The sequence below is a fragment of the Lichenostomus cassidix genome, chromosome 15 (assembly GCF_008360975.1).
Source record: "Lichenostomus cassidix isolate B80296 chromosome 15, HeHo_3.0, whole genome shotgun sequence".
Taxonomy (NCBI): domain Eukaryota; kingdom Metazoa; phylum Chordata; class Aves; order Passeriformes; family Meliphagidae; genus Lichenostomus; species Lichenostomus cassidix.
Window position 1 is genome coordinate 2,251,153 of NC_139496.1, and position 22,151 is coordinate 2,273,303.

The following is a 22,151-nucleotide window of genomic DNA, read 5'->3' on the forward strand; positions in this document are numbered from 1 at the left end:
GCCGGGCATTGGCCGCGGGCGGCGGGGCGGTGGTGGCGGGGACGCCGCGCCCGCCTCCCGCCGCCGCTCCCCCAGCACCGCCCGGCCAAGTTTAAACACCCCCGGCCGAGCCGCCCGGAGTTCGCGGGAGTTGCGGGGGGCCGCGGGGCGGGCGCGGGGCGGCAGGAGCGGCTGCAGGGGGAGCGCCCCGCCCGGAACGCGCCCCGCCGCCGCCTATGCGGGCGCCGCGGAGCCGGGCGAGCCATGGACGGCGGCGGCGGCGGGGCGCCGCCCGCCCTGGAGAAGAACGCGGCGGAGCTGACGGTCATGGATGTGTACGACATCGCCTCGGCCGTGGGGCAGGAGTTTGAGCGGGTGATCGATCAGCACGGCTGCGAGGCCATCGCCCGCCTCATGCCCAAGGTGGTGCGGGTGCTGGAGATCCTGGAGGTGCTGGTGAGCCGCAACCACATCAACCCCGAGATGGAGGAGCTGCGCCTGGAGCTCGACCGCCTGCGGCTGGAGAGGATGGACCGCATCGAGAAGGAGCGGAAGCACCAGAAGGTGCGTGCGGGGACCGGCGGGACGCGGCGGGGCAGGGCTGCCCCCGCCTGCCGCAGCCTCCCTGGGGGGAGCCGAGCCCGGCCCCCCCGCCGCCGTTCTCCCCCCGCCGCCGCCGGGCAGACAAAGAGGGAGGCCGGGGTGCGGGCCGGGATGCCGTGGGAGCGGGCGGGGCACGCGTGCGGTACAGCCCGGGCGGGCTCACGGGCTCTGCGCGGATGCTGCCTTAGCGTCGGTGAGGCTTTGGGCGTGTTGTTGTTTTTTGTTTCCTTCCCTCCTGGAAGTTTCCTCCCTCCTTCCATTTCTCCACCCCTTCCCCGGACTGCATTTCCTTCCCCTGTGTATCCCCGATTAGGACTCCTGCTCCATCCCCTCTCCTGACGAGAGGACAGTGCTGCTTCCTGCTGGGCCAGGAAAGGTCACTGACAAGAATACACTTTCCTCTCCGGAGCTGGGAATGATTTAGCAGTCTAGATTTCCTGGCACAGACTTCGGGTTAGAGAAGTCATAGGAGAGAGATGGAGAACCAAGTGACTTCAGAGCAGAGTTAGAGCTGGAGTAGGGAAGAGCACTGTCAGATTGCTGCTCCATCCTCTGATGACAAGATGTTCCTTGCCTTGTTCTGGGGTGGTCATAGCGTTTGCTGACCCCATTCCCATGAAGGCCCAAGGTAGAGAGCATTTCCCATGTCCTGTTAGCCTCTTATGGCAGGACAGCATGCTCCAGTTACTGCAGTAAAAGTGGCAGATCCACTCTTTAAACCATCCAGATTACTGATAGAAGAAATGGTTATTCTAGTAAATTACTGTGCTAAATCATCACCACTGCCTCATGCCATTCCTGATTCCACACACAGAATCAGGATAAACAGGAGACAGGGGGTTTCTGAAAGAGAGACCCCAAAGTTCAAGATTTGGCTTTAATTTAAACAAATCCCTGTTTTATATTTTAAAAAGAGACAGCTAGAGGACTTTCACCTAGCATATGGAAAATCCAGGATAAACCCTGGTACATTTTGCAGAGGAAGTCTCAGGGCAATGTCTCTGAAAAGGATGGTGAAACACCTTTAATGTACAAAGCCTGGATAAGTCTCAAAAGTATGAAATAAGAAGGTCTAGAGAATAGATGCAAGTATGTTGGATATTTACCAAAGGCTGCGGGTGAAGTGGATACTGAAGTGACCCAGTGTTTTTGTACAAGTTGTTCTGTGTAGATCTTTGTGAAGTTCTTACAAGTGTTAAAAAGTTTCCTCAATGTGTCAGCTGATCTTCCTGACAGTCAACCACCTCTGCTCCGTCAGTTTCTCTGAGGGTCATGAAGTGGCTCAGGGAGTGTTTGCACAAGCCACACGAAACTTCAGTGGAAATATATTTTAACAGGAAAACGAACTACATGATACATACCTTTTTTTTTTTTCCAATCGAGTTGATTCCCAGTGCACCAGGTCCTCATGGAACTGTGGTCTCACATCTTCTCTGTTCCAGTGTGAAGGTTTGAAGACTCTTTCACAGGACAGGTGCTGATAAACAGAAAAAGCCAGAGAGTGAGAAATAGTTCTGACCCTAAAGCCTCCAAAAAACACCCTGAAAAGCTTTTAGTGGTTCTTGCAAGCATCAGTTTATGAGATTTCAGCACTTAAACTTTATGCATAGATCTGTTTTGGGTGTAAACCTGGCTCAGCACCCACTGCCTGGAGCTTCCTGAGCTGGCTGGCACTGCCTGGCCCGTGGATGTGCCTTCCCTGTCTGGTGCTTCCATTAATGAGGATTCAGAAGTTAATTTCTGCTCCAATTCATTGGGCTCTTCAATAGCAATAAATTACAAAGTTTGCCTAAGCAAACCTTAGGACAGTTGTGTGTTTACAGTGCAGCCACACATAAATGATGTAAGTTTAGATAGTTTGGGGGTTTGTGTGCATTCTATTTTGGTTTCATCACTATACTTGTAAATGATGAATGTTCTGGTTTATTGCTAAAATAGGTCACTGCGTTATTTTAGCTACAGAGTTGTAACAAGCAGCATCACTGTAAATAGTCCAAGTATTTGGCAAAATCAGTTTCATTACAGATACATTTTTCTCTCAAGATAAAGAGTTTCAAGTAAAATAGGTGATAATTGACATTTTCTTTCCTTTTTAATAGTTAAGTCCGCATAGCTTACCACACCTTTGTTATTTATTATTCTTTGCCATATCATGTTTTCTGCAACATTTTTAGCAGCAATACAGTAATAAATGCTGCAATAAAATGGCATTTGGACCCCAAAGTCACCAGGAACATGACTGCCCATTATCAGAGCACACATTCAAAGCAAAGAGCTATCCTTTAATCTCTCAGCAGAGCTTATTTTAGCCTCGAGCTGTGCTTGGCTGGTTGTTGTCTGAATGTGTTTTGTTGTTAGGTAGGAAAGGGGCATGTGGATGGATGTGAAAGTCAGCAGTGACTCAGCCTGGCTCCAGGGATTTGCATGCAGCTTTTTGTTTGAAGAACATACGTGAAAATGGAGCAGGGAATGCCCCCCCACTGCAGAAGTGAGATATACAGAGAAGCTTTTGGAACAAGCAAACCTCTAAATACAACCGTTTTCCTTAAGGACTTTTTTCTTTCTGTCCTAATTTGACCTTCATGAGGATTGGTGACAGCTGCTCTTGACACAGAGTGTCCCGACAAATGGGAGCTGTTTTGACTGGCCTCACTGCCACTAGCACAGACACCACTCAGGACATTCCAAGAGAACAATTTACATAGGAAGCAGCACGGTTTGGGCTTGTGTTTACCATGTGCACCAGGAGCTCTGGCTTTGCTGCACTGGATCACACACTCATCAATTTGCACTTGTGTTTCATAACAGGAATTTAAATCAGACAGGCTGTTCTGTCAGAACGAGCATGTTCACCCCTGAGTCCCTGGCCCTCGCTGTGGATGGTTTGGGGGCATTTCTAACAGCTTTGCAGCTGCTTCCTGGGATGCAGTAGGGAATTGGTGTTCCTGTTTGGTTATTTGTCTAACACAGCAGCCCCCTTAATTTGGTCCTCATATCAAAACAAGGCACAAGGAGCCATCCTTCGGGTAACTTGCATATCAAAAATGTTTACATCAGGAATGATCCCCTCAGGTATTTACATTCAGCATGTAGCAAAGGAAAATGTGATGGCTGGTTTCCTGGTGGTGGCATTAGGAAAGCAGTTGTTTTCTAAGAAACTCAAAGTAGTCTCATCTAATTGTTTTCCATAAGAATCAGTGGGATTGTTACTAGTTTGATCTGTAAAAAGTCCAGTCAAAGACTCTTAACATGTTTAAAAATATGAATGTGTTGTCCTGATCTACCCTATAGGAATTAGAACTGGTGGAGGATGTCTGGAGAGGGGAAGCACAGGATCTTCTTACCCAAATTGCACAGCTGCAGGAGGAGAATAAACAACTGATGACAAACTTGTCTCACAAAGACATTAATTTCACAGAAGAGGAATTTCAGAAGCATGAAGGCAAGTTTGATACATCAAATTCAGTACTTGCTTTGTTACAAAAAGCAATACTTTATCAAAATACTTTGACTGGATATTCTTGTGCAGTTTTTCCTGTAGATTAATGCAGATCTGGGTTTTGAAGACTTGTTTGTTTATTTGTTTTTTAACCTGAATAGAAAATCTCTGAATACATGATGATACTGACGACATGATAAGAGGTGGAGGGACAAGGGAAGGAAAACCAACTTTTTGTTTGGCTGAGAAGCATCTCTGGAAGTAAAGTCTAGATACATATTTTGGTCTATCATTTGTTTTGGTTCTCATTTTGCAAAGAAAATTCTTAAGCCCTCCTTATGTTTGTTAATACAAACAGAATATTCTATTCAGATGTGCAACTGTTGATCTGTTCAGGATAACTGTCTGTAAAGTAGCACATCAAGATTTCTTTGTCAAAATTATATTAATCCCCCATCTGGAGATATTCTAGGAGAATATCATTATATTCTTCTAGAAGAGGTACTGGTTTTACTTGATTACCTGCCCTTTTTTTGAGGACTTATAGCCAATTAAGAATAAGTGAGAAGATTTATAATCCAGGAAGTGGGTGAATCCTAAAAAGTTGAAACAACCCTTTTGTGGGCAACTACTTTCTTGAGGCAGAATGAAGTTCAAGACATAGCTGCAAGTGCAGCTAGATCTCACTGCAGCAACTGAAACAATTGCCAGCCTCAGCTCTGACCCACAGCTCAGCCAACAGCTCCTTCCCAGGAGCAGAGGAACAGATGTCTGTTTGCTCCACCATTCCTAGCACAGAATTTGAGGCTGTGAGATCCCAAGTCCATTTCATGATGTACTGAGTATGCAAAGTGACTGACCAGTCTGAAAGCAGAGCACACAGCTGAGCCAGCACAGCTCTCCAGTGAGCATTAGGAATGAAGGGATATCCTTTTCCAGCCTCTGGAGGTTGGGATAAATGGAGACTTGCTGGAGGTCGATGAAACTGTCCCACACTGCTGAAGTTGCACTTGCACTCTCCCAAAGGCTCAGTGCTGCTCAGTTGCCCTGGGGAAGAGTATAATGAAACCTTCAAAAATTAAAAATTGTTAAACCTCTCAAGATACTTTTTAAAACAAATGCAATACTTTCAATTTAGGAGTCAATTAGTGGCTGACAAACTCCATGCAAAATTCAGAATGGCAGCGATGAGTCACGGACCATGAAGACTGACATCATTTTAAAAGAAGCAGCTTCCCCTTTGTTTTCTTTTTTCCTTCTTCTTTTTTTTTCCCCTTCCAGTGGCTATCTAGCTCACTGCAGCTCATGTGCTTGCATTTAAATATAGCCATACTCTTCACATCCAGCCAGGCAAGCAAATGCCAGACGTGCTTTTCCTGTTATTTTTACTGTGTCTACCCATGTATAACAACACAAACAAAACCCATAAGGCCATTCCAGAGCTTAGATTCTGGGATCACTGATATTCTTTGGCCAAAATAATCAGATTAAGTGAAGTCATTAATTTATATCAACCCCATTTTATTGTTGGGATCTATGATATCAAACCCAACTGTTTTTCTTTCAGGACATTTTGTCATTAATGAGCAGGGACAGATTTGTCTGAAATGACTTGTTTGGGTAGTGTCAGAAAGCAGTTCTGCTGTTCTTTTTCAGTCTCTGTCCTTTGGTCTGACATAGAATCCAGAGAGGCAGGTTTTCAAGCTAAATACTGTGTTAGCTGCACTAATTTGGAGCAGACTCCAGTGCTCCTATCTCAGCATGGTTTAGCACTGTGGTCATGTCTCCCCTCAGCGCTGGCCCTGGGGATCAGCAGCTCACTGCTTACTCACCAGACAGTTAAAGGAGTTATTCTACACAGGCAACAGAGGCCACTGATTTGGGTGTGCAAGACCTTGAGAATCAACCCTGCCAGTTAATTCTCAGAGCCTCACTTGAGCGTGGTGAAGTGTTCATGGGAGAGGCAGGAGCAGTCTTATGCAAACAGGAGTGTTCTGTGCAGTCTGAGCACAGCAGGGTTCATGTGAAAGGACCTGTGGCAGAACACAAAACACACAGGAGGGGTTAAAGATGATTTTGTAACACCCATTGAAGCGACTCCTCCCAAGCCCAAATGGAGCACTGATTGATGGTGCTGACTGATTGGAATATCCTAGGAAAATGCCACATGCAAACTTGACCCAAGTGTGTCAAACAGGACGAGCAGGCTGCTGTGTCACTGCAGCAGGAGCTGCTGTCTCAGCCTGGCTGTGGTAAGGGACAGGCAGCAGGATGGCAGCAACTGTGTGACCCTCCTGTGCTGCAGGACCTACAGTTCCCTTCAAAAGGCGAGCTGAAGTTGTTCTCAGTATTTAGGTAATGGTACAGTGCCACGGGCTCTGCCTGGCACTTTGGCCTGTAGTGAAAGATGTTGTATGGACACAACACTGAACAGATCCCTAACCATAAAGAATGTTCTTTTTTTTTTTTTTCCCCAGTTTCTTTTCTTTCTTTCTTTGGTGTCCTCCCCTTCCAGCTGCTTTTCTTTCTCTTGCTGGAACAACGCTGTGATCACAGCAACCCACAGGAAGCTGCTCATAGGATGTGCCTGGGGAAGCTGACTGGGTGTGCCATTTAAGATCTTGCAGTTATTAGAGTTTGAACCATTTAGAGATAATTATTTTACATTTAGGGCATTTAGTGATTTCCCTCTCCTCTTTCCCAGTGCCTGAGGAAATGGAAGGAAATGTGACTGTTTCACAAACACTCCCCACCTTTCCTTTTCCCCCTTCTTGAAATAAAAATTATAGTGATCTGTGCACACAATCGATGCCCTTTAGGTTCATCAAATGTTAGGGAGAAAAATGAGCACAGTGGGAGGAAAAGCAGTCAGCATTGAATGGTGCTTTTTCTTTAAATAGCACCTGCTATCTAGAGATCTCAAAGCATCTCACAAGTACTAATGGATACAGCTGCATTCACTAGTCCTACCTCCTTCTGGGTGAAACCACCAGTCTAAAGTTTCACTGCAGTCCCTCTATTTCAATCCAAGTTTTGGATCCTGTTTTTAAATAAAGCTGATGTTTCAGGCCCCAGCCCTGAGATTGGCTGCAGCAAGTGGATCCAGGAGCCTGCAGTGAGGTTTGTGGGTACAGAGATGTACCAGACCTGTGTTGTGATAGAGAAATGTGGATCTTTTCTGAAAATTAAGTAGCAGTTTGTGTCCATGACACTTGTCCTCCCTGGTGGGTATGAGCTGGTACCACAGCAAAGAATTAAAATTATCCTGTGAAGAACTAGAACCCAGAGCAGCATAGAGCTGATAAAAACCAGGGTCCAGAAATAGAGCAGGCAAATGTACCACAGAATTAAAAGGGATGAGAATGTAACACTAGAATGTGAACACCGTGTCACTGGCAGTTCTTTTCTGGGGTTTGACAGGAACACATCCTGTGAACCAAATTCCTGGCCAGCCATGACCACTAGTCCTTTTCCCAGCAGAGCAATTCCCTGTTTTCTGCAGTACCACAGCTCTGGTTCTTTAGCACTGAGAATGGGAGTTGCTGTTCCCCCTGTTTGCTCTGGTACACTCCCTGCATGGGAGTCCACAGCTGCTGCAGGAGTGCAAATCCACCAGTTACTCCCTTTCTCTCTCCTTCTGTGAGGTTTGCCTTGCTCTACTCTGTTATCCATCAGTTCATGCTGTAGCTGACCTGTGAGCTGGAGTTCCTAAACTGCAGCTAAATTCTCTTGTGAGAGCAACTCTGGATTTCTCTGATGAGAGAAGAACAAAATCAGAAAGTCTGGGCTGATGTTAGAAAGTAGAGCCTTGCCTGGCTGGATACATTGGATGCATACAGAGCATATTTCTGATGTGGGAACTGCTTTAATATATTAAAAAGGAAGCAGCTTTCCAGCCACCCCAGAGTGGGGAGTGAATTATCACCACTTGCAGTTCATAAATGGAAGAAGCTGAAGACCCACATAACAAAGTACTTTGCCAAAATTAATAAAATTAGCAGCAGACCCTGGATTTGAGCTCCTGCTTGGGCTGGACTTTGGCCAGAGCAGCCACACACAGGCTTTTCATCTTCAAGGATGTTGTGCAATGTGATTTCATGTGATAGTTCAGGACCATCAAACTGCACACCTCTGTGCCATTCTCAGTGCAGAGATTCATCATCTCATCGAGTTAAATCCTCTGGTCTGTGTCTGCTCTCAAGAACCCATCACTGCAGTGCCAGATCCAAACTATCTCTGTAATGGCAAACAGAAGAATGCTTCCTGTTTTGTGGTTTATGACATTTCCTAATGATTCATTGGTCAGATTTAAGGTTAATCTAACCCTTTATTTATTTTCAGACAGGATCAGTGTTGGACTCTTGGCACTGTTCCAAACTTCTTTCGCCAGTGAAATGCCATGTAGTATTTTTCTCTCAAGTGCAGTTACTCTGAATATGAATTACCACACAATAGGATGGGAAAAGGGTGGCAAAACATGAGGAGAAAATATGTAACCATAATTCAGACTAAATTTGGGTTCTGTCTTCAGGGTGAGGGTACCTTCTGAAGGTCCTGTTTCATCTTCTTTTCACCAAACAAGAAACTGGATTTCGACTAAAAATCAGTCCAGTCCAGTGCTCCTCAGCTGGTTTTGATCCAGATGCAATCCACAACAGTAATATGTTTTTGCATCTTGCTGAAGATCCAGACCATCTTTTTTACAATTTTCACAGGGCCTTGGCCAGCTGAATCCACAGATTATCACAGATAACCAAGCTCCCTGGGGCACAGTGTGAACATTGATGTAAAACTACTAAGGCAGCAAGATGCAGCAGTGTCACTCACTGTTACAAATGTTTCTGAGGATTGTCAGTTCCTTTTTTAAGGAGTTTCAGTGCAGTGGCTTTATGGAGTGGATTCTGCCATCTGTGTTCTCTGTTACCCTTGAAGTAACCTCTAAAGCATCTCTGTAATTCTACCAGCAGGCAACTTCCAGAGTCTGCTTAAATATTTCTCATTGTTATTGTTCTCAGCCTCAGCAGCTCCTAACTGTCCTTAGTTTGTGTTCTGTGTTCGTTTTTTAACCAGGGATGTCAGAGAGAGAGCGGCAAGTCATGAAGAAGCTGAAGGAAGTGGTAGATAAACAGAGGGATGAAATCAGAGCAAAGGACCGAGAACTCGGACTTAAAAATGAAGATGTAGAGGCTGTAAGTGGCTCTTGGTCTTCCTGTTTCTCTTCTTTCTCACCCATGCTTCCACAGCCTGGTTTCCAGTTTGAAATTAATACAGAAAGTGTAAACAGTGCCAGATTATTAGTCCTGCAACTGAAGTGTCCAGCAGAGCTGTTGAATGTCTAGAATGGTCAGGCTTCAGTGCACTCCCACCCCAGGGATGCAGTGTGGATCACTTCTGCATGAGAAGGACACTGCTCAGCCCAGGCCACTTCTGCCAGCAGTGACCTTCTGCTCAGGGCTTAGTCTTAGATGAATCACAGACTCTGCTGTGACTCCAGGGATGACATGATGTTTGGCACTTTGTGTGTCAGGAGGAATGACCTCCTTACCCATATTTTGCTTCCCATCCTCACAGTACCTCATGTCCTTAGGCCATGGGACATTCCTGGTGCTAGTAAGGCCAGGCCTAGCTGATCTCTGCTCTGCCCAAGTGCCTCTGGCAGGTGCTGCAGCCTTTTCAGTTGGGGCTGTCCACACACACCCAGCAGGTCACATCCTGCCTTAGGAGGGAGCCTTGGAGCTCAAAGCAAAGTACTTATAAACTAAACATTAAGGCTTCCTCTGTCTTGTCTTTCTTCTACTCTGGGTTAAGATTTGATTCAGAATCCCATAAGCCACCCTATCCTTGAACTTAGCTTTAATGAGATAATATCATACCTGATGGATTTGCTTTTGTCTGAAAAATTACCTGTGCTAGGGGAATTTAGTCTAGAAATCAATTAAATTTGGGTGACTGAAATTGTAGTAGATAATTAGATATTAAAAAAACGATCTGGGGGTGAGGAGGGGGAATATTTTTCTGATTAAATGCAACAGGAACCCAGTACTTTAAGATGATGTTTGGGACTGGGCCATCATGGCTGATGGCTGAATGGACACTGACCTATTGCATGGATGTTTTGCAGCTTCAGCAGCAGCAGAACAGGTTAATGAAAATCAACCACGACCTGCGGCACCGGATCACGGTGGTTGAGGCTCAGGGGAAGGCGCTGATCGAGCAGAAGGTGGAGTTGGAAGCATATCTGCAAACCAAGGAGCAGGAGATGGGCAACCTGAGAGCAGAGCTGGGGAAGCTCAGAGAAAAACTGCAGGGTGAAGACAGCCAGGCCAGCCAAAATGGGGAGGAAGTAAAGGTAAGAGGCACTTTGAATCACTTTTAAACAGCCTTCTAAAAAGCTTAGGACTTCATACCAAGTACCTCTTTGGAAAATCTCTGGAGTGTCAGCTGTTAGGTGGTGTTGGAGGCAGGCAGCCTTTTGGCAGGGCTGTGTTGGCTTCATTTTGTTTGTACACACCTACCCTGTCCCCAAAGGAAAACAAACTGATTCCTTGAAGAGTCTGGGATTTCCGTAGACAAACAGCCAACAGGAGCTTCAGCTTTGCCAGATCTGCAAATATTCAAGGCCAGATGGGTCACAGGGGTGCACAGTGGCAATGGTGGCAGGTGAACCACAGTGGAACAGAAGTTGTGCCAGAAGTGCTTCAGGAGTCAAGGCAGAGCTCTGCACACCTGGTCTGAGCTGTGCTTATGGCACTTTGGATGGGTCAGGGCTAAGCTGGTTTAGTGCTACCAAATCAACATATAAATATTTCAAGGCACTTTTTAGAGGAACCAACTATTTTTGCTTTTGCTTCCTATTAGGATTTGTGCAGTGAAGTGTTATGAGCACAGATGTTTGGGAAAAGCAAACGTTCCCGCTGGCAGAGCTGGGTTCTTGCAGAACAGGCAGAGTGACAGTCTGCAAATGAAGCTGGGCTGAGATCAGAGCAGCAGGAATGCAAACCTGAGGGGAGCCTCCTGAGAAAAAGATGCACTGATCTGTTGATCCCTCAGCCCTCTTTATGGTTTCTAGTATTTTCCTCTGTGCATATGACATTCCTTTTTTCTTCCTAAAGCAAATGTACTGTGTTTCCCTCTCCTAATGATGCTCTTAGCAGATTAGGAAATGGAATAAGGGGCATCATGATATTTAAGAACTTAGAGGAACTCTATCACACAGAGCTGTTCAGCTTGATGCATTGGTAAGAGCTCCATGATGTAAATGCCTGACAGACTGCAGCAGAGAGTGAAACATGCAGTGAAACATCCATTTCACTGGCAATAGGCAGGAATAAACATCAAAAAGCAGAGGCAAGGGCTCATGGGGTACCTTGGTCCCCCGGGAATGTGGCAGCCAGTGTTGTATTAACATGTCACTGCTGAATTAATAATGAAAAGGATTATTTCATTGCTGTTAATTCAGCCAGGACACCCAGCTTTGTAAATGGGGCTGGGGAGCCCAGGCCTGGAGCCAGCAGGAGTGAAAGTGTCCTCAGTGTGTGCAGAGAAAGGATGCATTCTTCATCTCTCTCTAACTCATCAGTTCCATGGCAATGGCGCCTCTTCTAATTAGAGCAGTTCCTGCTGCCTCTGCCAGGACGGTGCTTACACAGGAATTGCAGTGGCAAGCAGAAAGCTGGGATAGCTGCATGCTCCAGAATGGACATTGCTTGTTGGCCTCAGTCAAGGACATTTGCATTGGGTACAGACTGCTCAGTCTTTGCTGATTTGAGCCAAATCTAGCAAAAATAGCTTTTTTGGGCAGAGATATGGGGCAAATATACTACCAAAAGAAGAGACATCAGCTCAGACCCATATCTAGGGGTTGAGGAGGACGAAAAGTGTTTGGATAATTTCCTTTGAACCTCTTGTTAGGTTGCATCAATCTTTATTCCATGCAGTCTGTGCAAAGGAATGTGTCTGGATGAAAGGGGTGATCAAACAGTGCCCAAGTGAATATTGCTCTGCTGCCTCATCCCTGCGGGACAGGAACTGCAATCCTGCTGTGCAAATTCATATTGCGATAGCTTTAGCCAAGTTCAGCCTGAAACCATGTATCAGTATACTACTGCAAAACTGTTTCACAAACATAGGAGCTTTAAAAAGGGCAGAATCAGGATTACAGGAAATGGACTGTGTAGGAATTTCTCAACTCAACTCCTCAGATTTCCAGCTTGTATCTCAGTGAGGTGTCAGTGCTGCACAGGAGCTCTGAGACTGATCTCTGCATCCTCCCAGGAGGGCAGGTGGCTGACCTTGCTGCTGGCAGCTCTGATTTCATGTGCTGGCCTCTCTCAGTCCTTGCAAAAAGCATCACATTTCAAATGGACTTTGCTACATTTCAAATGTATTTTCCTGGAACAGAGTGTCCTGCATTTATTTGCATTGTTATAAATCCTGCAGACCTCTTAAGGCTTGGAGCTGCTTTTCAGAATCTCAGTTCCAAGTTCCCTTCCCAGAACCTTGTGATTTTTCATTACCTGCTCCTCAGCTCTGTGCAGCCACTGAGTGGAACAATAGCACAGGACCTGAGCAATGGTCTTCTGTGTGCTGTGCTTACACAGACCATGTTTTCACAAGCAGTTTGTGCCACAGAGTTTTGAGCAAGTGCTAGAGGTGACAGGAAGCAGCTCCATAGGCCTGGGAATCAAGACTCATATCTAGAGAGCAAATTCTGGCTCGAGCTGGACCCTGTGTCCAAGCCTGCCAGTCTCACCTGTCCTGTGTGTGTCATCAGGCAACCTGTGCATGGGAAGGGATGAAGTGATCAGACCCCTGAGCTGTTCTCTCTGACAGTCTTTAACATCAAAAACAAATTCTTCTGCATTTTTTTTATTCTTACAATTGGTGTGGTTTTCTTAAGAAAGGATTTAATAGTGCTGAAAGGAAGAGACTGGGAACTGGTCTGATAAAAACTGCTCCAACCTGCACTTGCACAGTGAATTTAAAGCCCACATTTCACTCCCTAGGCAGAACCAAACAATGATGATTGTCTCTCTGAGTCAGAAAAGATGGCAATGGACTTAAAAGATCCCAATCGCCCAAGATTCACCCTGCAGGAGCTCCGGGACGTCCTTCACGAGAGGAATGAACTGAAATCTAGAGTGTTTTTACTTCAAGAGGAGCTTTTATATTACAAAAGGTGAGTTACATCTCCTGTTGTATGATGTACACAGGGGAGCCACAGGGCAGTTCTAGAAACAGTAAATGTGCACTGAAATACTGTCCATCAAGCTCGTGAAACATTAATTATCTTTTCTTTCTTTCAAGTGAGGAAATGGAAGAAGAAACTAGGTCCCCACAGCCTACACCCATAATTCAGCCAAAACCCTCAACTCAGCCTGAATCTGGAATCAAACGACTGTAAGTAGCATATTTACTAAAGATATTGGATATAGTCTGCAAATACTAAATGTTTCTTATGCGTAGGACAATTTTAAAGACTTTAAAACTTAAGATAACCACATTCCTATTGTATATGGGAGAGACACTGAAGGAGCACATGGCAGATGTGAAACAACAGTTGTCTTTGGCCAAAACTTTTGCCTAGATCTGGGACAGCTTTCAGTTTTGGATTATCATTTTCCCATGACCTCACTGTGCCCATTTCCCTGTTGACTGAAGAAGCCTTTAGAGCCTGACTTGCACTATGTGGGCAGCACAAAAACCTCCTGTTTGCTGAGCAAATTTGCTGTTGAGAGGATGGTCACTTGCTTGGGTGAAAGAACCCCACCTTCTTCTGAAATATTAATGCTGCTGTTGAAACCAAAGCTTACTGCCAGAGATGTGCTGTTACTAGAGTATCACTTAATTACAAAATCACAGCGTTGGCAGCTCTTTTCTCTGTTGAAACTCCGTCCTGTACATTTATTTATTCCAAATTAAGTCTTCTAGCCTTATAGGAACTCTTTGGATTTTTCTGATACCGGAAGTTTAACTTTTTTAACTGCGTAAGTGATTTTGCAAGTCATTTGTTTCCATATAAAAAGCTCTTCCATCCTGTCCCCACGTCCATAACATTCAGTTCCTGTTTAATAATAGCAGGATTTAATAATATTTAATAATAGTAAGTTCTACTGGAAAATCTGGACTGACCCAAAACACCAGGAAGTCAGGAGGGCACTGTTGGTTATTTTCAGTATACTTCAGCTTTCTGCCTGTGCTGAGAGAAACCTTCCTCTCACATGACTAGAAAATACACTTTGAGTTTGGACTTCAGTTTTCATTCTGCAGCTGTAATGATGAGAATATAATAGTACTTTGTTGTGCAAGATCTTCACTGTAAAGTTTCTCTTTTATTTTATTTTTCTCTTAGCGCTTTTAAAAAACTATTCTGTTGTAGGGAATGGCTGGTTTCGGCTCACACAATTTGTGTTGTGCAGTTTCCATGTTTGATTTGAAATGCTGCCTTTGATGAAGCAAAGGCAGCATAGAAATGTAAATAGAGGTTGTAAGGCAGAGCACATGTTGGTGAGGTGTTAGCTTTGACTCTGCCTAAGCTGAAATTACTTCTTTTAGCTGTTGTGCTCTCTCTCCATTTAGCCATCAAATTAAATAAGGGAAGATAAAACTAAGTAATCTGAAGGATGGTGATAGTTGTCGTGTTTGTCTCATTCTTGCAGCATGTCTGGGCAGGATTTCTCTGGTGTGGTTTTATTTTCCTTCTCCCCTATCCATATGTTGTCACACTGTTCTTGTAGATGGGCTTTAAAAAGACAGGAAATGTCACAGCTGGGAAAACCAAAGAGCCCAAGTGTAGCTTCTGTCCTGTCCCAACACCCTCCTGCCCCAGCTGCAGGCCCTGAGAGTCTCCAGAGCTCCCTTCTCCTCCCCCGGGGTACCTCTGGCACATGAACTCTCTGTACCCAATGATGTGATGAAAACTTGCAGTGCTGCTCTCTGCATGCAGAGTGCATTTACAGAGGAAAGTGGAGTTGCTTTTCCTTCTCTTTCAGTGTTTTCCTCCTGATTAAACAAAAAGCTGAAGCACAAAAATAGGAGCCATCTCAAGGAAAGTTTTATGGTTCCCTGTGCAATGTGCCCTTTTTCCCTTCACCCCATAGAGTCTCAGAGAATGAGACATAGATGTGTAGCCTGTGCCATCCAAGATGTGCTCAGGTGATCCAGTGCTGCAACTCCACAAAGAAAGGAAAACAGAAGTTATAGAAATCAGCATTTTTTCTGGGTTGGCACATTTGGGGCAAACTCTGAGTTCTGATCTCAGGCTGACTCGTACATTTGTCTCTCTCACATCACATGACAGAGCTTTAATTAAATAATGTAACCAGGAGGCTTTACTGAGGAGGAGAAGTCCAAGGATTAAAAATGCTCCCTCTGTTTGGAGCAGAAAACACCCTTTTGTTTTCTCCTTAAGACTACGTGCTTGTTTGTGACTGATGTCATGCCTCAAACAGCCAGGAGTTTTCTTCCTATTCTTGCAGTCTACAAAAGCTGGTGTGTCTGTCAGTTCTGCAGCTCAGGACGTGCCACGTTGCATAAAAATAGAAATCCTGGCTGCTGCTAATGATCCAACAGTGTTTGCCCATTTGTTTTCAGTTTTAATCTCAGAACAGCAGTTAGTGAGTTGGGGAAAGCTGCATTTGGTCACAAGTGAAATGTCTCTCGTGATTTCAACCTAATCTTTAATTGACATTAGTCCACAGTTCAAAAAAATATTTGGCACAAGGGAGAACCTCTGAGGAGAACCCTTAGAAAAACAGAGGGTGTTCCAGGTACGGATGAAGGTGTGTGTGGGGCTGGCTGGGCACAGAGCACTCTGCTCTCTCAGCCTCTAAGCTGCATGAATTGTCTAATGCTCAGTGAAAGTGCTGAACCCTCACAAAGAGCCCGTCTTGCTGCGAGCCAGCTCCAAAGTGCTCCTGCCAGAGCAGCTGCAAGGTTTCCCAAAAGCATTCAGCTGCCTGCAGTTGGCATCTTTCTGCATGAGAAGTAACACAGGTTCTTTTGGAACAGACACACAGGCCCTTTAACCACGGAGTTTCTTAGGAGGTTATTTCAAGAGTTCCCCTGCAATACTGGTTTTTAGCTTGAAAGTATCAACTGTAACCTTTGTAAAATCTTTAACTGTAATGCTGGTCCTCTCTAACCCTGTTTTCTGCGCCAATATCCAGTAGTCACAGCAGAGTCCTGTTTTGTATTTCTTAACATACACCTTCATCCTTCATTTCATTGTGTCTGTGCCTGTCTGTCTCTTGGAACAAAAACGTGCTCTCTGCTCTGCATTGCTAGAGGTGGTCATACCTTGATGAAATCCAACCCAGGTTGCAGACTGCCTCACAACAGGAAAGTGGTATCTTTTAGAAATCCAAAAGCAATTGAAACTGCTACAATAACTGTTTTTTCTAAACAAGAGTTTTTCACTGAGGAGAGCTGTCTTGGGTGATGCCGATCTCCCTCTCCCTGTAACGTGTCCTGTGTTGTAATTCAAAGTAACCCCGTGTATCATGTTTGTCTCTTTTCTTTTTAATGGAATGCTTTTTCTTTCCCTTGCTCCAGTCTTATCTCTTCTGTGTCTGTACTTTCCTGACCAGGATCTTTACAGCCATAATGCCCATGGTAGCAGCTGGATTGATTCCAGACGATCCCACATTGCAGCCAATAAGAAGACTTGTGTCCCTTGTAGGAATTTTTTTAAAATGTTTGGTACTGTGGTTTCCTCTTGCATGACCCTGTGTTAACAAGCACTGCTGGTTGCATTCTCATGGCTGCCTGTGGGATCCCAGAGGACCAAAGAATGACCAGTCAGTGTCAGTACTCATCCCAGTCCTCCATGCTCATCCCCAAACTGACATTTTATCACTTTTTGCCTTAATGTTGCCATGCTAAACCAATCAAGTATTCCTCGGAAAATTGGTGCAATATGCAGTTTTAACCAGCATCTGTTAATTCTGCTTCCTAAGCGTAGCTATTCACAGTTCTCACCAGTGCTCTTTGAGAAACTCGTTTCTAACGATTTGTTACAATCATTAGTTAGAGTTACAGAATGGAGTGGCTGATTTCTACATTAATTTCCACTATTAATTACAGGCTGTTGCTTTCATGTCTTTCTAGCTATGCCCTGTATATTTTGTCTCTAATTATGTATTTTGGAATAGAGTGTAAACTCTTCATAATCAATTCTGTCATCCAATTCTTGGCTCTCCCTGTAAGACATGCTGATAATTGTTAATGCAAAGTCTCTTTGCATTAGAACTGCTGCTTTAGTGATCTTTATATTTGCAGCAATGACACAGATTTAAAATCCCTTCCCCTCCACACAGACAGGCTTTTCTCAAACATCTTCCATGAGAACTTTTTAGGCATAATAACCATTTTCATTGTTTCAGAAGGAATTAAAAAAGCCAAACCCTTTAGAGATTTACAAACTTATTTTTCTCCTGCTTAAATTCACAATAAAGTGAAAGATTACTGAGCTTTGACATTTGAAACTGACTGTATAAACACAGCAGTCCTTTGTGTGGGCTTCCAGACAGTAACCCTGACCAGGCAGGACCAAATGCAGAAAGCCTCAGTCACTAAGCACTTCTTTTATCAGCTGGAGCTGGTTCTGGCCCTGAAAATGCATAGTATATGTGTGTGAACTCATGGGCTCCAGTGATGAAGGTGGTAGAAAAGTATGAGGCTAATTAAGTGCAAAAGATTTCTTTCAACCTATTAAGGCTGCACAATTGAAGCCAGGAAATGCAAAAGTTCAGGTCCTGCTGACAATGTTAGTTATGTGGCATTTAGATTGTGTAGTGGTTTATTTCAATTTCTAATCAACAAGTAATTATTCTTAATATTCTCAGTAATTATCATCCAGCCTCCTGTGCAATGAGAGACATGGAAGGTGGAACTCCCTGGTCTGCACAAGGCAGCTGGGAGGGTTGGGATTGTGGTGCTGAGGGGATGAAGGGAGTATGGGAGGAAGGTGAGTGTGGACTCAGGGTCAGGTTTATGCCCTGACCAATATTCCACCACCCACCAAAGCTGAGTTTATATTGGCATGGTCCCTTATTGTGGAAGCATTTAGCAGTTCCTGTCCTGCATCACAACTATGTTACGTTTGCTACAGTGCAGGCAAAACAATCCTCACTTTCTGAAGTCCACCCAGCACTGAGACCAAAGGGATCTGCAGCCAACTCAGTCCTTTGGTAGCTGGAACCACAACTTTTGCATTTCTAAGCAGGCTTAAACAGTGCACTAACACCTGTACTGAACCCACAACAAACATTGAATTTGCCTAATCCAATAACTTCATCCCATACAAATAAAACAATACTAAGGATTTTTCCAGCTGTATTATTTAGCTGTATTAAATGGCTGTTGGTTCATGTACGTCATTATCTTAGAGCACCCAAGCCGTGTGACAGGAAATGACGTGCACACTCGTGTGCATTTATTCAGAGCCTTCATCCTGCAAACTCTCATGCACATAGGTGCATTTAGTCATTCATTTTTGCAGGAATCAAGTTTATGTATCAAAATCTCTACACTGGGAAAAAAATGTGGAAACTTATTTTCTTATGAACTTCCCTGCTGACAAGCTTTAAAAAATTCTATTTCTGCTTTATGGTAAAATATACAGATTTAATGCCAAAGATACCACTTTACTTATGCCAAGAAACTAACCTGGACTGTGTCGCTTCGTTACCTGAGGGCTGGGGAAGGGGGAACCTTCATCTAAATGATACCTGCACCTTGTAGAGTCAACAGCATTTAGAGCTTATCTGAAGCTTCTGTAGCCAAACCGCTTGAGATTGCAATGACTCCATCCCTAACAACATTCTGACATGCACTCCCATCAGGCTGCTCTGCCTTGATTTTCCGCAGATGCAAACAGATTTTTTTGCTCGGTGTTTTGTTGTGCTGTGTACTGGGGCGGGTGTTTGAAGTGTTTGCAAGATGGTAAACAGTCTTCTTTTTTTTTTCCCTCCTCTCCCTTACTCCTCCCATCCTGGAAGGTTTAGTTTCTTCTCTCGTGACAAGAAACGTATGCAGGCGTCACAGAAAAATGTCCACTTCCAGGGAACTTTTGGAGAATGGTCACATTCTAACAGAGATGACTCCTACATGGAACAAGGACAAGAAGCCCTGCAACACCTGTGACTTAACCCTTGAGGTGTTTGGTTTCCTGCAGTAGATCTTGACAGTCTCGTAACAAGAAGCTTCTGTAAAGCAATGCGGCAGCTCGTCACTATCACTTGCCTTGCACACCTCGGGGGTTGTTTCAGACTCTCCAAAAGGGATCCCTCGCTGTTCACTTGGTGACTGTTTGCTGCAAACAGGAACCCAAGCTTTGTAGTAACAGTTGCTGACACCGTGGGACATGGAAGCTTCTAGATGACTTGTTTTGTGCTGAATAACAAGTCTATGATCTTGTTCATGCGTTAACTACAGTAACACAAGCTTCTTTAAACCAAAAAAGGACCTGTGCCATTATTAGAAGTTTGTTTGCAGTGTATATCTAGTACAGGGCAAAGACTTTTACCCTGTTTGTTAACACTATCGGTTGTTTGCTTTTTATTTCTGTAAGAATTTTTTCAAGAGGGATACGACAGCTGGACACCCTTGGTGGCAGCCCACAGCTCTGCTCTGTCCTGTCAGTGCCGCTGGCATCGGCATCTTGCAGAGTCACCCCTTGGAAATCCACCTGACGCAGTGATAAACTGGAGTAGCCTTGAGAGGGACAGTGAGTGTACATTTCCCTTGTGCTTATAGTGCCTAAAGCATGAAGAGCCCATGTATGAGGTGAGCGTGCCTTGTGTTCTGCAGTATTAATAGAAAACAAATTGCTTACAGGGAGGAATCCCAATAGTTGAATTTTTTCCTTCTTACCAGGGACTTCCCCCCAGTGTAGCTGGCAGCTGCTGCAAAGGGATTAGGTCTTTCCCACAGACAGGTTTTTAATTAACTCACACTCCAGTTTCCTGTCTAGGTAAAACTGCCCAACTTCAGAGGGAAGCACATCCTCAGCTGGCTGACATGAACTATTTCACTGACCTAGACATGACCCAAACCTTTTCTCTTGACTAAACACTACATGGGCAGAGCAGATGAATTCTGAGTGTGAGGTGTTGGCAGATGTCTGGGTAGCCCCTGCAACAAGACTTACTTCACCAGCAACAGCCCAGCAGCCAACCCACCAGGGGCTGGGATTGGATCTGCTTTGCAGCTGAGCTGGTGAGACTCCAGGTCTGACCAAGGTTGTCTTTCCAACACTAAAACCCCCACAGCATCAGTGCTGTGGACAGCCCAGTGTCAGTGCACTCCCCACCTCTGCTCCACACACTCCACAAGGCACCTGACCAGGTGGGAGAGGGTGAGTGTATCCATGGCTCCATGTGAGGACAGGACTGAGGTGTCTCTGTGCCCTTGGCTATGTGCTGGGAAGGACTGTGCTGGAGCCCCACTGCTCGTGAGGAGGATCCAGTGCTAGCAGGGCCATGGGCAGCTTTTGCACATGCAGCTCAGTGCTGGGGGCTGGGAGCTGCTGTTGACACCATAGCCCCAGCAGCTCCACCTGCTCTGTAGAGCCTCTTCTCAGGAGTGGCACCAAGGATAGGAAATGGAGCTCAGGATGGAGTAAAGCTCCAACTACTCCAGGTACTGAGAGTAGAAGGAACTCTCAAAGGACTCCAGAGGGCTTAGTGCAGGCCAGTTATTTTTAATTGCAGGGTGATCCAAGAGTGGATTTTTAATGTGTGTGAGCAGCAGATGGTTCCTAGCCTTAGTAAAACCCTGGCAGGAAGCTGCTCCTTGCAGTGGTGGGCTGTGTGCTGCCCTGCTCCTAGTTGTAACTGCTTCACTCCAACATGGACCTTCTGCATGTTCTGTGCCCCCCCAGTGTCACTGCAGCTTGGGGCAGGGGGGACCATATGGCCTTACATGAGACCCCTGCATTTGACATGGTCAGTGTCCAACGTGGGTGTTGGGCAGATGTGCTTTTGCCTGGTTATGTTTTGGTAACATCCTTAAAACAGCAGCACTCCCCCGTCGTGTGAAAAACAACTCTTAAGTGGGGGGAGTGTCTTTAAATTATTAATACTTAAATTGCCGAGATCTGGCTTCACTTCCATAAGAGAAAACAAAAGGTACAGCAGAGTCACATCAGGCAGTTAAATTGTGAGTGACTCTGTCTAGTCTCTCCCGAGCGCAGCTGAGTCGTGTGGCGCATTTAGAAGGGATGCAGTGAGCAGAAACAATGCCAGAGCACGGCAGATGCACGGCCTGAGTAAGCAGATCCCTTTGGAACTCAGCTGAGAGCAATGAGCTGGGATAATGGAACTACCCAGACCGAACCTAAGCCGGTGCAGCACAAAGGAATTCTCCCAGCCTGGTGCACGTACAGCCCATCCCAGAGCCCAGGGCACTGTCATCAGACCAGCTCTGCAGCCAACATCAAACCACTGCATGAAGCAGGACAACCTTTCCCCACTCATCTCTGCAGCCCAGTACCTCAAACCCCTCGGGAGCTCCTCCTGACCTGCTGGCATTAACCACTCGTTCTCATGTTTGCAATGCTGTGTTCACACACGCCAAGTGCCGTCGGGAAGGATGGTGCAGAGGGAAGTGTTTGTAAAGATCGGAAGATCTGTCATGTATTGTTTGTCAATATTCAAGGAAAATCTGCTTTTAGAAAAGGGGACAGGATGGTGGCAGGTAAGGGGTGTAACAATCCTGCCTGCCAAGTGCAGGATCACTGACTTTTTTGGGGTTGGTTTTTTTTCCTTTGGTTTATTTTTTTCTTTTTTTTTTTTTTGGTTGGGCAGTAAATCATTTTAACAGTTTAATAAATATTTCTGAAAAACAGGTATTTCTGCAAGACTTGCGTCTTTTTTTTTTTTTTTTGTGGAAAGTAATGCCATCCCTTCTTGGGCATGCAGCCTATGGATCTGTGTACAACTTTTCATGGAAATACAGCCTCAAACCAGACAAGGTTTAGGACAGAGCCATTCAAAGGCTGATGAAATACAGTTTAAAATACATTATATATTTAGGAATGGCTTATGATGACAAAGAACATGACAGAGCCTTTTCTAGAAAGTACTGTAAGCTCCTTAATGGGAGAAATGTGTCTGTATTTACACATCCT

The 22,151-nt window shown here is 45.0% G+C and overlaps 1 protein-coding gene and 1 long non-coding RNA gene across 8 annotated transcripts; one reads left to right on the top strand and one right to left on the bottom strand.

The window, feature by feature from the left end:
* Positions 1–11: 11 nt before the first annotated feature.
* On the top strand, positions 12–21,872 carry RILPL1 (Rab interacting lysosomal protein like 1). 7 transcript variants are annotated; one of them, XM_085075416.1, is made up of 8 exons: positions 12–543; positions 3,874–4,024; positions 9,092–9,210; positions 10,143–10,370; positions 13,027–13,199; positions 13,328–13,420; positions 16,609–16,720; positions 19,021–19,164. In XM_085075416.1, the coding sequence occupies exons 1-8, from the start codon at positions 244–246 to the stop codon at positions 19,024–19,026; spliced, it is 1,182 nt and encodes a 393-aa protein (XP_084931542.1). In that variant the 5' UTR covers positions 12–243; the 3' UTR covers positions 19,027–19,164. The 7 variants fall into 7 exon arrangements, 6 of the variants coding, with proteins under 6 accessions (XP_084931542.1, XP_084931543.1, XP_084931544.1 ...); XR_014855258.1 differs by lacking the exon at positions 16,609–16,720 and adding an exon at positions 18,132–18,210 and having other exon boundaries at positions 13–543; positions 19,021–19,144; XM_085075417.1 differs by having other exon boundaries at positions 13–543; positions 16,609–16,696.
* On the bottom strand, positions 4,560–8,253 carry LOC146430118 (uncharacterized). Its single transcript, XR_014855260.1, has 3 exons — positions 8,151–8,253; positions 5,854–6,054; positions 4,560–5,068 (listed from the first exon to the last, which is right to left on the bottom strand). It is a non-coding gene; the product is annotated as an uncharacterized LOC146430118 (long non-coding RNA).
* Positions 21,873–22,151: the final 279 nt, after the last annotated feature.

Bases quoted from the DNA above. Each gene is read 5' to 3' on its own strand.
- RILPL1 (XM_085075415.1), top strand. From the start codon at position 244: ATGGACGGCGGCGGCGGCGGGGCGCCGCCCGCCCTGGAGAAGAACGCG. The intron at 10,371-13,026 runs GTAAGAGGCACT...TTCACTCCCTAG, and splicing joins AAAATGGGGAGGAAGTAAAG to GCAGAACCAAACAATGATGA. The intron at 13,200-13,327 runs GTGAGTTACATC...CTTTCTTTCAAG, and splicing joins GAGCTTTTATATTACAAAAG to TGAGGAAATGGAAGAAGAAA.